Source organism: Echinops telfairi, unplaced genomic scaffold, assembly GCF_000313985.2.
Source record: "Echinops telfairi isolate 266 unplaced genomic scaffold, ASM31398v2 ScPeMD7_1;HRSCAF=3_0, whole genome shotgun sequence".
Lineage (NCBI taxonomy): Eukaryota > Metazoa > Chordata > Mammalia > Afrosoricida > Tenrecidae > Echinops > Echinops telfairi.
Window position 1 is genome coordinate 44,972,428 of NW_022103896.1, and position 13,376 is coordinate 44,985,803.

Genomic DNA, 13,376 nt, shown 5'->3' on the forward strand with positions numbered 1-13,376 from the left:
GGAGCCATGGTAGCGCAGCAGGCTAGGCGCTGGGCTGCTAAGTGCAAGATCAGCAGTTTGAACTCACCAGGAGAAAAAAATGATGAGGCTTGCTACTCCCTTTAAGACTTGCAGCCTGGGAAACCCACAGGACCCCATAGGGTCACTGGGAGTTGGATGGCAGTGAGTTTGCAGGGTTTGTGTTGTTGTTGTTTTTACTGTTACAAGAGCAGTTCACTTGGTCTTTCTCCCACAGCCCCACTGTTAGGTTCAAACCACTAACCTTTGGGTTAGCAATTTGCTTAACCATTTGCTACCCACACTCCTTGGAGTCTGGATTCCAAACCAAAATCCAAACTCACTGCCATTGAGTAGAATCTGACTCATAGTGACTTTATAGGACAGAGTAGAACTGCCTCTTTTGGATTTCTGAAGCTACAAATCTTTACAGGAACAGAAAGCCGCCTCTTTCTCCTCTGGAGCGGCTGGTAGTTTCAAATTGCTGACCTTGCAGTTAGCGGCCCAACACGTATCCCACTAGGCCACCGGTTCATTTGGATCCCGCACTAGAGTACAGCAAATGTTCGTCAACTGCCCATAGGAGGAAGACTTAAAGTAGGACAGATGCATGCATTTGCTCTATTTTTACTGAAGGATTTTAAGTAAATTAGAGACTATAATGTAGTCTCTTATGTATGACTTCTCTCTCCTTTGAAGGCCTTACCCTTTAAGCCAAGAGGGGACAGTCATTGCTTCAGAACACCTGCCAATCAATAATGTTAAGCTTAATGTCCTACTCACAATTCATCGGAACTGAGCATTTGCTAATCTCCAGTAGAATTCACTGAGAACGCTGTGCCACATCACTGGGACACTGCAGGAAGTGCTTCCACACACACTCACCCTCGCTTCCCACATCAAGTCTGAGGGAGGCAGAGCAGAGGGAAGCCCCGCTGTTCAGATAAGGCTCAGGCCCACAGGGGCTATCACCTGCCACCCCTGTGATGATGCCGGAGCCAGGAACAGAACTCCCCCTCTAATGCCTCTCAAGGCCGGTGGTGCCGCTTACTGGTTCTATGACCTTGGGCAAATGGGGTCATCTCTCAGACCTCAGTTTGCTGATCTGTTAAAAAATGAGCGCAAGGACAACACCCTCTTAAAAGATGAAGGATTAAATATTCATGATAAAATGTAGCTGGTAATCAGTAGAGCGTAATCAAACACAACCCTGGTCAGAACATTTGTGGGCATTCCGTGGTAAAGCCATGTTGGGCAATGTGCAGCTTTGTAAATGCAAAACCACATCCCTAGCTCTGACTGCCACATCTGGCAGAGAGGCAACTCAATAAACGCTAAGCATGATGTTAATTCTGATTCATGAGATGGTTAGAAGCCAGGCATGGGGCGTCTGGGTGCAATGTGCTTTTCCCTATTGCCTAAGGTTAGCAAACCTGCCAAATCCAGGGGTCATTGTGCTCCCCTGGGATTACTGGGAATCAGTGACTTTCCCACCTACCCTCAGGGCCTTTTCACCTGCCACCAGCTGCTGTGGAGGCAACTCAGACTCCCCATGACCCCTGTGTGTAGAATAGAACTGCCTTTTCAATGACTGAGGTTTTTTGAAAGTAGATAGCCAGACCTTTTTTCTGGGGTACCTCTATGTGGCCTCAAATACCACCCAGGGGTTCCCAGTGATGTGTAGAATTAAATATTGTTTGGGAAATGCTGTCATATTCTGTATTGGCTGCTGCCCAGAACTCTGACCTGCGCGGTGGTAGACCCTTATAGCCCTGGAGCTGTGGGGATATCAAGAGTAGGGAAGGGTATTTATTTATTTATATCACTTTATTGGGGGCTCTTACAGCTCTTAGAACAATCCATGCATCAACTATATCAAGCATATTTGTACATATGTTGCCATCATTATGTTCTAAACACTTACTTTCTCTTTGAGTCCTTCGTATCAACTCCTTTTCCCCTCCCTCCCCCCTCCCACCATTGTAACCCCTTGATAAATTATAAATTATTATTATTTTCATATCTTACCCAGACCGGTATCTCCCTTCATCCATGTTTCTGTTGTTTGTCCCCCTCAGCGGTGAGGGGAGGGGGGTTGTTATGTGTCCATCATTGATATTGGTTCCCCCTTCTTTCCCATCTTCCTCCTGGTATTGCTACTACATTTCTGTTCCTTCATAAGCTATAAACTCACTGCCATAGAGTTGATTCTGACTCAGAGTGATACTGTAAGACAAAACATAATTGTCCCTTTGAGTTCATCTTTCATCCTCAGAGTGGTTGTTAGTTTCAAACTGCTAACCTTATGGTTAACAGCCCAACACATAACCCACTACACCACCAGGGATTTTTTTCATTGACATGTTGAGGTTAGAATTTACAACACATCACATAAAGGAGGATAATTACATCAGATCATTAAAAATGGAGGAGAACCACACAATACTGAGAATCATGGCTTATCCAAGTTGACATATTTTGCAGGGGACACAACTTAATCCATGGCAACAGCATCCTTCACACCGCAGGTGCCTAAGGTTTTCCTCCTAAAACACAAATCTGACCTTGCCTGACTTATACTCCAATACCTTTTATGGTTTGTCAAAGATAAAGTCTGAACTCCTTAGCTTGGCACACTCAATCTTCTCCCATATCCATCTTCCCTCTACATCACATCTTTAGTCTAGTAACACAAACTACTTCTTGTTTGTGGTTACACTGTTTTATTTCCCTACCCAGGAAACCCCATACATGTCCGAACAGAATTGAGCTTCATATGTTGCTCTGTATGAGAGCTTTTTAAAGAACACAGGAGTTTTCAATGATGAGATTTTTAGAAGTAGATTTCCAGGTCTTCCTTCCACGTCACCTGTGGGGACTTAAACCCCCTACCTTTTGGTTAGCAGTTGAGTGTGTTAACTTTTTGTGTTACTCAAAGACTTCTCCCCCATGTGCCTAAATGTCACTCCCAGCATCTTAGTAAGTGCTTAAAATATTGCAGGAACTCAAATCATTTCTGCTGAAGGGATGAATGAATGATGTGCCCCACTGTTAAGGAAATTCAGAGAATGCCAGTTTCTGTTTCCTCTTCTTGGAAGGGCACAGAGTTCATTAGCATATGAAAGGCTCTGATAAGTCCTACAGTGAAGACTGTGTTCCTGGCTCTATTATTCCATCAAGCAGGTATTTGCTGACACCATTGAGAAATGTCGCTCTGTATGAGAGCTTTTTGAAGAGCACAGGAGAAGAATCTCACGAGGGAATTTGGTAGCACTGGGAGACAAATATTGGACTGTTAGCCAGGAGGCTGGTGCCTCAAATCCACTAATCACTTCTTGGGAGAACAATGGGGCTAGCCCCTCCTGTAAAGATTTGGAGTCTCCGTGGGAGGTCTCTATGAGTCAGACTTGATTCCATGAGGTGGGCAAAATCATCCCAAACCATTGTGAGCCTCAAGTGTCACTATTAGAATTGGCTTAATGGCAATGGATTTTGTTGTTGTCTAATCCAACATTATTTTTTCCCTCTTTCTCTTTTTTGTACACAGCCTCTTGATTTTGAAACAGCATCTGTTTACAACATTGTATTCAAGGCAGAAAATCCCGAGCCACTGGTAGCTGATATAAATTATAATTCAAGCTCGTTTGCCACTTTCAAGCTCATTTTGACAGACGTCAATGAACCGCCTGTGTTTTCCCAACAAGTATTCCAAGCGAGAATCCCTGAGAATGCAGCAATAGGCACAAAAGTGGGCAACGTGACTGCCAAGGATCCGGAAGGTCTGGAGATAAGGTAAAGGTGCTGGACAGGCCTGGTTGCATGCTGCAGCCAAGGCCAAAGGGACTGGGAAGGTGGCCACATTCCAGGTATCTCCTCTCATAGAGTAGTCAGCAATCGGAAGTACAGTATCCCAGTCCACATGGAGTGTGACTTTTATTAGTCTGGTAGTGAGTAAAGATAACTAAGACAGTTATAATTCAGTGCTAAATATCATGACTGAGCTATGAAGGCACTTGCAGGAGGGGATTCCTGATCTGAATTTGAGGGGCTAAAGGAAAGTGTCATGAAACCAAGACCCAAAGGCTCCAGAGGAGTTAGCAACAGACATACCTATGGGGAAAGGAGGGATGAAGGACACGTTAGGCAAACAAGTGTGTAAAAAACAGCGGTGAGAGACCATTGCAAATTCTGGGGCCGGAAGGAGGTCAGAGCATCCAGAACCCTGGAAGGCACAGGGAAAGGCAATGAGTATGGTCTCGGGGCTGCTCCATTGACTCAAAGATGACTATGTGCCAGTCTTTTGAGCTGCTGTGCCTCGGTTTTCTTCACTTACTACAAGTGTGATGACTAAAAACGGTGTAAATCTTTCCATCTTAAAAACGGTTAATTGGTTTTTAAAAGTGCAGTAAGATCTGTCAAGATTTGCCCCCCGAAATATAATAGTACATTTACCAAGACTATATGTATAGGAGTGTACCCACCCTTGAGTTGACAGCTAAAAAACCAAACTCCAAACTCACAGCCACCCAGTCCATTTGGGGTCAGCACAGACGTCGAGACAAAGTAGAACTGCCCTGTGGTCTCCTGCAATTGGGAGTCTCTACAGGCGCAGAGACACAGAGAGCAGCTGGAAGTTTCCACCAGCCGACCCAGCGGTGAGCAGTCCAACATATAACATGCTGGCATGAGGCCTCTGGTTGGCATCTATAGCCTAGTTAAAATCCTGCCATCATTAAGTGTGTATCTATAGGTCTTGAATCCAGATCTTTTTCTGCTTTTTAACGTTAGCTTGATGTAAACCGAAGCATGGGAGTTCTTAAGTTTCGCTAAGCATTTGAGGGAAGACTTGGCTCTCAGCCAACTGTCCTCCGGGCACTGGGGATGAGTCCCGAGGTCTTTTCCCGACGGCCCATCAATAGTTAGGTCTCTACCTACTGTTCTACTTTTTTACCCTTTCTTTCGTTTCATAAAGACAAACATAAGAGTGGGAAGAAGGGGAGGATCTACATAGTAAAGTGCAGACTCTATATATCAGTCACAAATTATAATTGACATGGGACAAAATATTTGAACTTTTACAATCATTTACTGTTTTACAAATATTTCTTTTTCCTATGTCATGAGAAAGCTAGAAAAATCAATGGTCAAAGAATAAAAAATACAAACAAACCAAACACATGGCCCGCCCAGTCTATGCCAACTCACAGTGACCCTATAAGCCAGAGTAGAACTGCCCTTTTGGGTTTCTTAGACTTAAAGTCTTTACAGGCCCAGATAGCCTCCTCTTTCTCTACTGAATGACTGGTAGATTTGAACTGCTGACTTTGTGGTTAGCAGCTCAGAGCATTGCCCACTCTGCCACCAGGGCTCCTTCGTCAAAGAGTAGTGAGTAAAAACTTCAGCTGATTAGTGGGGAAAATAAAAGTGTAATTTCTAACAAGCATATGATGATCTGAAGGGCCCAGGAACAGTTGTAACTAAGTTGAGGTTGGGAAGGCGGCGAGGAAGACTCGGTAGGGGAGATGGGAAGATATGTCATGTACGAGGTGGTCATACAGGCAAATGAAGACGATATTTCCAGAGGGAGGAACAATCAATACTTTAGGTGCTACTTTGGATAGGCCGATTAAGAATCAAAGATAAAGCGAAAAAAATATTAGGGAGTAGTAGGACAACTAGTTGGCCATGTAGGCTCAAGTAGTTCAGGAAAGACAAGAAACCCAAAGGTCTTTATACTGTATTTATAATGGTTAGGCTGCTACCGCAATGGTGGAGGTCTAAACCCACCATCGGTGCCTCATAAGCGGTTCTCAACCTGTGGGTTGAGACCCCTTTGGGGGTTGAATGACCCTTTCACAGGGGTCGCTCGATTCATAACAGTAGCAAAATTACAACTATGAAGTAGTAACACAAATAATATTATGGTTGGGGGGTGGTCACCACACCATGAGGAACTGTGTGAAAGGGTCGAGGCATTAGGAAGGTTGAGAACCCCTGGACTAGATGATTTGCTCCTGTACAGAGGACAGCCTAGGAAGCCTGGGACAGTTCTTCTCTGGCCTATAGGGCGGCCATGAGTCAGAGTCAACTTGATGGTACTCAACACCATTGTGTTGGCAACTGTACTATAAATTTGTTTCAGAATAAAACATTAGGGTCAAAAAGAATGAAAGCTGACTAATATTTTTGGCCTCAGAAATTGAATTCATCTTTTCTCTTAGACACACCAATTCTGGTGGATCCTAATCTAATCCTTCAGCAAATAGATAAATTTCCTTATTTTATTTTTTAGTATTATAGATTATGAAACTCCTCCCTAATTTTTTTCCCATGAGCTATCCAAGCCGCTAGCATCTCCCTTTGGGATTCAACTTTGGCCCTGCCCTGCTCCCAGCCCACACTGAGTCTATTTGCTGCATTGTGAACAGAGAGATCCCTTTAAAAAGTAACTCTGTTCATTTGACTCCTAAAACCTTAGATGATTTCCCATCCTGAGACCAGAGGATTGCTGGCTCATCACTATAGAGACAACCTAATATAGTACTTGATTTATTGAATATCTATATATTTGAAAAGAAATTAATTTAATTAACCAACACACTATAATAACTTTTGAATTTTTCTATTATTCATGAGGGCATATTTATTTCCAGTATATTATTATTATAGAATCTTTTTTTCCTGTAAACATTGTATTTCATGCTTTTTAAAATTCTGTGAACTTTTTTGTTATTGTTTATGTTTGGAAAAACTTTCCAGGATTGGGATTTTTTTAGACTGAAAATAGGGACATCCTCATGGGCCTATCATTTGGTTTCCTTTGGTTATTGTCCTTGAATTTATTTTTCACTCAGCTGCCATTGAGTTCCATTGAAAATACAAATCTACTGGGTAACCTACCTTCTGATTTAACACCGTTTGAAGGCTGCCCATTGCTTTCCAAGCTCTGATTTTTTCCAATGTCTTTCGTCTCTTCTTTTGCCAGTCAGTGCTCCCACATTATTAAACTATTTGACTTCCCCATCTCCACCAAGCTATTTTTGGTCCCTCTGCCATGGCTCAGGAATGACCTTCTTCTTAATGTGTTCCCAGTCTTCCTGCTTTAAAAAAAAGGGACCAGTTGCCTTCCAGTTGATTCCAGTGCATGGTGAGCCCAAGTGTCTCAGAGTAGACCTGCCCCCTTGGGTCTTCAGTAGCTGTGATCTTTCATAAGTCGGCTGCCAGGCCTTTCTTTCTGTTGCGTCCCGGCCTATGGGACGCACGAGCAAGGCCCTGCGGGGAAAGGCGAACCTGGATGGAGAAAAAAGACATGGGGGCGCGGAGCAAGACAAAACTCTGATCAAGCTCATTTATTTGGGCAAAGCTGGGGTATAAAAAAGGGGGAACTGGGAGGTGCATATTTTAATAAGGTGTGCGACACAGCATCCAATCCAACAGGTACATTAATGAAGCATAAGAACGTTAACCAATCAGCTGTAGGTAAAAGGGCGCGCGCTAGTTCTCAAAGACGTCCTGCATGCAGATTAAGGTCCATCAGGTGTAAAGCAAAGTCCATCTTAGTCCAATGAGCGCCTGGCATTATTAACCAATGGGTGAAAAGGTCAACTTTACAACTGCCCAGTGCTGTGCTACAGAGCACGTAGCTAGGAACGCGGAGGCAGGGTTGGGCAGGGATTTCAGGCAGGGCCAGTTCCCACAGATTTAGCAAATGAAAGACACACTTAACAACCAGGAAGCAGCCAAGTTCGGCTCGTGGCTGAGGCTAAGGCCTTAAAGGCCACCGGCTCCCAACACTTTCAAGTCTTTTTTCTTTACTTAGGATTTATTCCTGCAGAAAGACATCCCTCATTTTCATCAACCTGCACTCTGCTCCCCATAGACACCTCTGAGATTCCACTGTGCTCCTCCTATTGTATTGGTCACATTTAATTAGAAAGATGAGCCTGTTTCTCCCCCACCGGTCTAAGCGGTCCTGCTGTAATCTCTTCCTTTGGCCCACTGCTTGATATTTACCATGCCCTAGTGGATGGTTCTAGAATGACAGAGGCGATTGGTCCACCCATTCCACACACCTCTTGCGCTGGGTGTTTACGTTTTCTCGTTTGCTGTTCATTTTGGAGGGGTGACTTGAGAATAGGTTTTTAAAAATGACCTCTAACTGGTTTTTATCTGAATTCTTCAATTACCAATTTTTTCCCTTTGGGTCTATGATAATACTTTGTCTAATAAATTAAGCAGGAACCCTGGTGGTGTTAGTAGTTAGGTATTGGACTGCAATCCGCATGGCTGGCAGTTTGAAACCACCAGCCGTTCCTTGGGAGAAAAATGGGGTTTTCCTTTCCTGTAAACAGTTACCGTCTCAGAAACTCACTGTGTCCTTGCTTTGAGGCGGTGTCGAATCCATAGCCGTGAGTGAAGTGAATAAACGAAGCACAACCACCCTCTCGAAAAGATCAATAAATTTTCCTTTTGACATCAGATGATGTGTAAATAAAGCACTAATGTATCATATATTGTTCCTTGAAATATGTTAACAATAATCTACAAATGACAAGACTAACCTATTCGTATAATGGTGCATAATATAGTTTTGTATTTTCCTACAGAGTAATATAGATTTTTCCCCCCCTTCTCTTTATGAAGTTATTCCCTGGAAAACAATCAGAAAGGCTGGCTTAAAATTGACCCTGTCACTGGTGAGATCTTCAGCACGGGGCAGCTGGACAGGGAAGTCCAAAGTCTGTATAAGGTACAAGTCGTGGCAAGAGAAAAAGGTGAGCAAAATAAATAAATAAATAATAATAGAAATGGGAGGTGGGGGCAGATGGGAAGCTGCATTGGGCTGATGGCCCAGAATATCAGTACCTGGGAGTGGAAGCGGTGTTAGTTCACACCTTGTTTTGTTAAATGGCTTCTTTGGGTCAGAGCAGTACCAAGTGGCCAGCCAGGCTTCTGGGGTACTGCTCACTCTTGCGAATCCCTCCAGGGCCACAACTTCCAGGAAGGTCCCTGAATAAACTACCCCTGTAGGTAGGCGGTGTGGGCTCTGCCCTGCTCACCTTGACCATGATTTTTTTTTCTGATAGCCTTAAATCACAGCTGCTCAAGTCCTATTGTGTTTGAAACCAAAAATGCTTTCCTGCAGCCTTCTCAAATTCCTGGGGGTGTCAGAAACTCCTCAGGAGCTTGCTGAGGATAGAGACTGGGAGCTCCCCCCTGGAGATGCTAATTCAGGAGGTTTGGTGGACCTGTGTATGTGTGTTTGGTGGAATTGGTTGACTTTGAAAAAGAAGGCTATAAGATAGATCAGTCAAGGATATTCAACCAACCCTCGTGTAGTCTTTGCATCCTCTTTAATTCAGTTGTTGCAATATATGTCCCTGTTCCAAATACAGAGTTCTAGGGAATTTTCAATATTAAAAGCAAACAAACAAAACACCTCACAGAAATGTTATACTTACCAGTGATTGCACTGTAATTTAAAGCATTAAGTTTCTTGGCATTTAAATGGAATGGCTCCAATCTAGAGTCAAAGTTCTATTGACCGTATGCTGATCGATCAGAGTCCCTAAGCAGTGGTAAACATATCTCCTTGGTTTGCCAAGAGAGCGAGAGAGAATTGAAGACATGATTACTAGGTAAATTACTAGGGACAGTTTTAGAGCAGGAAGTAAGCTCAAAATATGAATCCTCGGGTTGGAAACTGGCACGAGGCACAGAGAAAGGAATCGTAAAACTGTTTCCTGCATACAAAACGATTAGGAAACACGAATAGCACCGTGGTCAGTTTATGCCAAAGAGAATAGACAGTAGGACCATGTGCCAAATTTGGGACCATGGTTTGTGTTCTTGGTGGGCCTGGCTGACGACACGGCACATTGTCACTCTTGCAAGCTAAGCACACTCCACTTCCACCAGCAAGTATATCCAGCTCTTGTTGAAAAGCCCACGATTATTCACCAGGGAGTATCTGGCTGAGGCCTTGAGCTATGAGCTTCCCTGCAACACACTCTGGGGGTCAACACTTCACTTTGGATGCCTTTGTAAGGCCCTCTCACATTTTAGAAGACTCGTGAGTTCAAATCAGGGTCCCAAACCCTGCCTCATCCCCAGTTGTTGGCATTGCTGTTGTCATCAACGGGTTCCGACTCACAGCAAACCTTTGTACGACAGAACAAAACACGGCCCCGTACTGCGCCATCCTCATGACTGTTCTTAGATTTGAGCCCATCGCGGCAGTCATTGTCTCAATCCATCTCGTCAAGGGCCTTCCTCTTTTTTGCTACCCCTCCCTCTACTTTACCAAGCACGATGGCCTTCAGGGACTGGTCGCTCCTAACAACACAGCCAGAATACATGAGTTGAAACCTTGCTATCCCGGCCTCTTGGCATTGAAAGAATGCAAACAGATGAAATCTTTTCAAGAACCCAAGTGATTTTATTCTCCATTGGTTAAGTGTAGTTAGGAGGAGAAAATTGAGAAGAAACGCTGGGAGTCAGGGTCTACTAGACTGGAAGCAGAGTGATGTGTCAGAAATTGTGTAAATGGTATCTGTAATTTGACGTTGGGTAGAAAAGGAACAAACAGGAACCGTCTCCTTTGTGGTTACAGCCCTGTTCTAAGCACTTAGGGCAATTCCATAGTCAGTCCTCATGCAACACTCTGAAAGCAACGCTAGCATTGACCACATTTTACAGATGAAGAAATCAAGGCACTGAGAAGTCAAGTTGCCCAAGACCACACAGCGAACAAGCTGTCAGGCTGCCAAAGCCAAGGTCTTCACTGTTTCTTGTTGTTACCGATTGCCTTTGAGTCGTTTCTGACTCAGAGGACCCCACAGGACATAGTATAGCTGTCCCCTAGGGTTTCCAAGGCTCTAATCGCTGCAGAAGCAGATCTGTAAAGATCTGCCCCATCTTTCTCCCATGGAGTGGCAGACTAATGGGTCTTTCAGTTAGCAGCTGTGTTAGGCTAGGTTGTCTAGAGAAACAAAGCCGGTGATACCCACATATGTATAAGAAAGAGCTTTATATCAAGAAGCAATCGTATATGAAGAAGGCATTCCGGGCCAGTCGAACTTAAACACACGGGTCTGTTGCCAACCAGAGCCCTCTTCAGACTCAGCTAGCTGCAGGCTGATGATGCAGAAAGGTGGCGCAGGATCACAGGCCAGTGGGTGCAGAATTGTGTAGATCTAAGGACGTGAACATGGCAGGGCATCAACAGCCCGCAAGGTCAGACAGCCCACCTGGAGCCGTCCCGGGAAGCAGGCACAGAGTGCCAGCATGCAGGAAGGTGTAGGGGCAGAGAGAGAGGAGGGGTCCTCAGGTCTCTCTCATCAAAAGGCCGCACCTCCCAGGAGACATCATCAGATTGTGACCTGATTGACAGACAAGTTGCACTCCATCCCCACACAAGGGCAAGTTGACACTCAGCACAACCGCCATAGCAACTAAACCCGTAAACACTAAACCACCAGGGCCTTGACGTTGTTATTCTAAGTGCCTGTCAAGTAGACCCCGGGCTCACGGCAACCTCAGGCACCACAGAACAAAAAACCCTGTCTGGTTGTGCACCATCCCTCTGACCAGTTGTAGATGAGACCATTGTGATCCCAGGGTTTCCTTTGACTGATGTTCAGAAGTAGATACCAGATATTTTGTCCCAGGCCATATTGGTCTGGAAGTTCTGTGGAAACCTGCTCAGCATCGTAACGATGCATAAGGCTCCTTGACAGGCAGGTAGTAGCTGCACCTGAGGTTTATTGTCTGGGAGGGGAACCTAGGTCTCCTTCACGGAGAGGGGACTTCTACCACTGACCCATTGATGTCTCCCTCCTCCCCCACTTGCCCAGAGTCATGAACCTTTGTGTGGCTTTTACTGTGTTTTAAAAATTATTATCAATCATTTTATTGGGGGCTCATACAACTCATATCACAATCCATCCATACATCAGTTGTATAAAGCATATTTGTACATTCATTACCCTCATCATTCTCAAAACATTTGCTCTCCATGTAAGCCCCTGGCATCAGCTCCTCATTTTTCCCCTCCCTCCCCGCTCACCCCTCCCTCACTAACGCTTGATAATTTATAAATTATTATTTTGTCATATCTTTTTAAAAAAATTTTGTCATATTTTACACTGTCCAACGTCTCCCTTCACCCACGTTTCTGTTGTCTGTCCCCCAGGGAGGAGGTTATATGTAGATTCTTATAATCGGTGGCTTTACAGTTTTTAAAATTTTTTTTATTGCCTTTATGGTTTTCTGAGAATATTCGCTTACATGGTCAACTATTACAAAAACATGTGTGGTTATACAGGTGAAGATAAGACGTTGGGGAGGTTGCCTCGTGCGCTGAAGTCTGTGCTGAGGAGCAGTCGTTTTGTGGGCTTCAGAGTGACCTCTCTCTCTCTCTCTCTCTCTCTCTCTCTCTCGCTTCCTAGCTGCGTGTCCTTGGGCAAGTCACATGACTTCTCTCAGCCTCAGTGACTCTATAGCACAGTCATCTTGAAGTGAAGCGTAAACTAGTAGCACAGCCCTTGGCTCCTAAATCTTAGTTATTATTATCACTAAGACATTTTCGTCAGGATGAAACCAGGTGTTCTCATTTCAGAAACATGCTTTCTTTCCATAACGTCAATAAGCTTAGCTGCTTGAATGGTATCTTTTTATTTTTAAGAAAGGGCACTATCTTTTCTTCTTTAAAAAAGAGTCCCTGGGTGGTGCAAATGATGAACGTAGTCGACTTCTAACCAAAAATGCCAAAATGTTGGCGGTGTAAGTCCACCAGAAGCTCCTTGGAAGAAAACTCTGGTAATCTTCTGCAGACTAAGCCATGGGGAACCCTGCAGAGCAGTTCCGTTCTGCACACACAGAGTTGCCACGAGTCAGAGGGGAATGGATTGCAAGTTGCTTTTACTTATTAAAAAGCAAACGAGAGCGTTGACAAGTATTTCAATCATTTCATTCCCAAGGTGGCTCTTCTTTGAGGTCCACAGCCAGCTTCCACCTGACCCTAATGGATGTGAATGACAATGCCCCACGGCTGGCCAAGGACTACACCGGCTTGTACTTGTGTCATCCCCTCAAAGCACTGGGAAGTTTCATTTTGGAAGCCACGGATGATGACCAGCAACCACTTCGAGGCCCACAATTTACATTTGCCCTTGGCAGTGAGAATCTACAAAAGGACTGGGAGGTTTCCAAAATCAATGGTGAGTTGTCAAAAAGTACATCAAGAAAAGCGATGATGGATGATGGACGTAGGCGTCATTTCCTCAGTGGGCTTTGTAATACTGAACAGAGAGCTTCCTTCAGTGTTCTAGAAAGAAAGCTGATGTTGTTGAAACTTGCCTGGGGAAGCTCTGGGGGGT

General features: G+C 44.4%; 1 protein-coding gene across 1 annotated transcript in view; it reads left to right on the forward strand.

Annotated features, from left to right (window-relative positions):
- Positions 1-13,376, forward strand: part of CDH17 (cadherin 17) — a 56,886-nt gene that overhangs the window by 37,133 nt on the left and 6,377 nt on the right. The window contains exons 12-14 of the mRNA XM_004697715.2: positions 3,545-3,789; positions 8,641-8,771; positions 12,978-13,217. Coding sequence (XP_004697772.1) covers positions 3,545-3,789; positions 8,641-8,771; positions 12,978-13,217 — 616 coding nt within the window. The remainder of the gene's footprint in view (positions 1-3,544; positions 3,790-8,640; positions 8,772-12,977; positions 13,218-13,376) is intronic.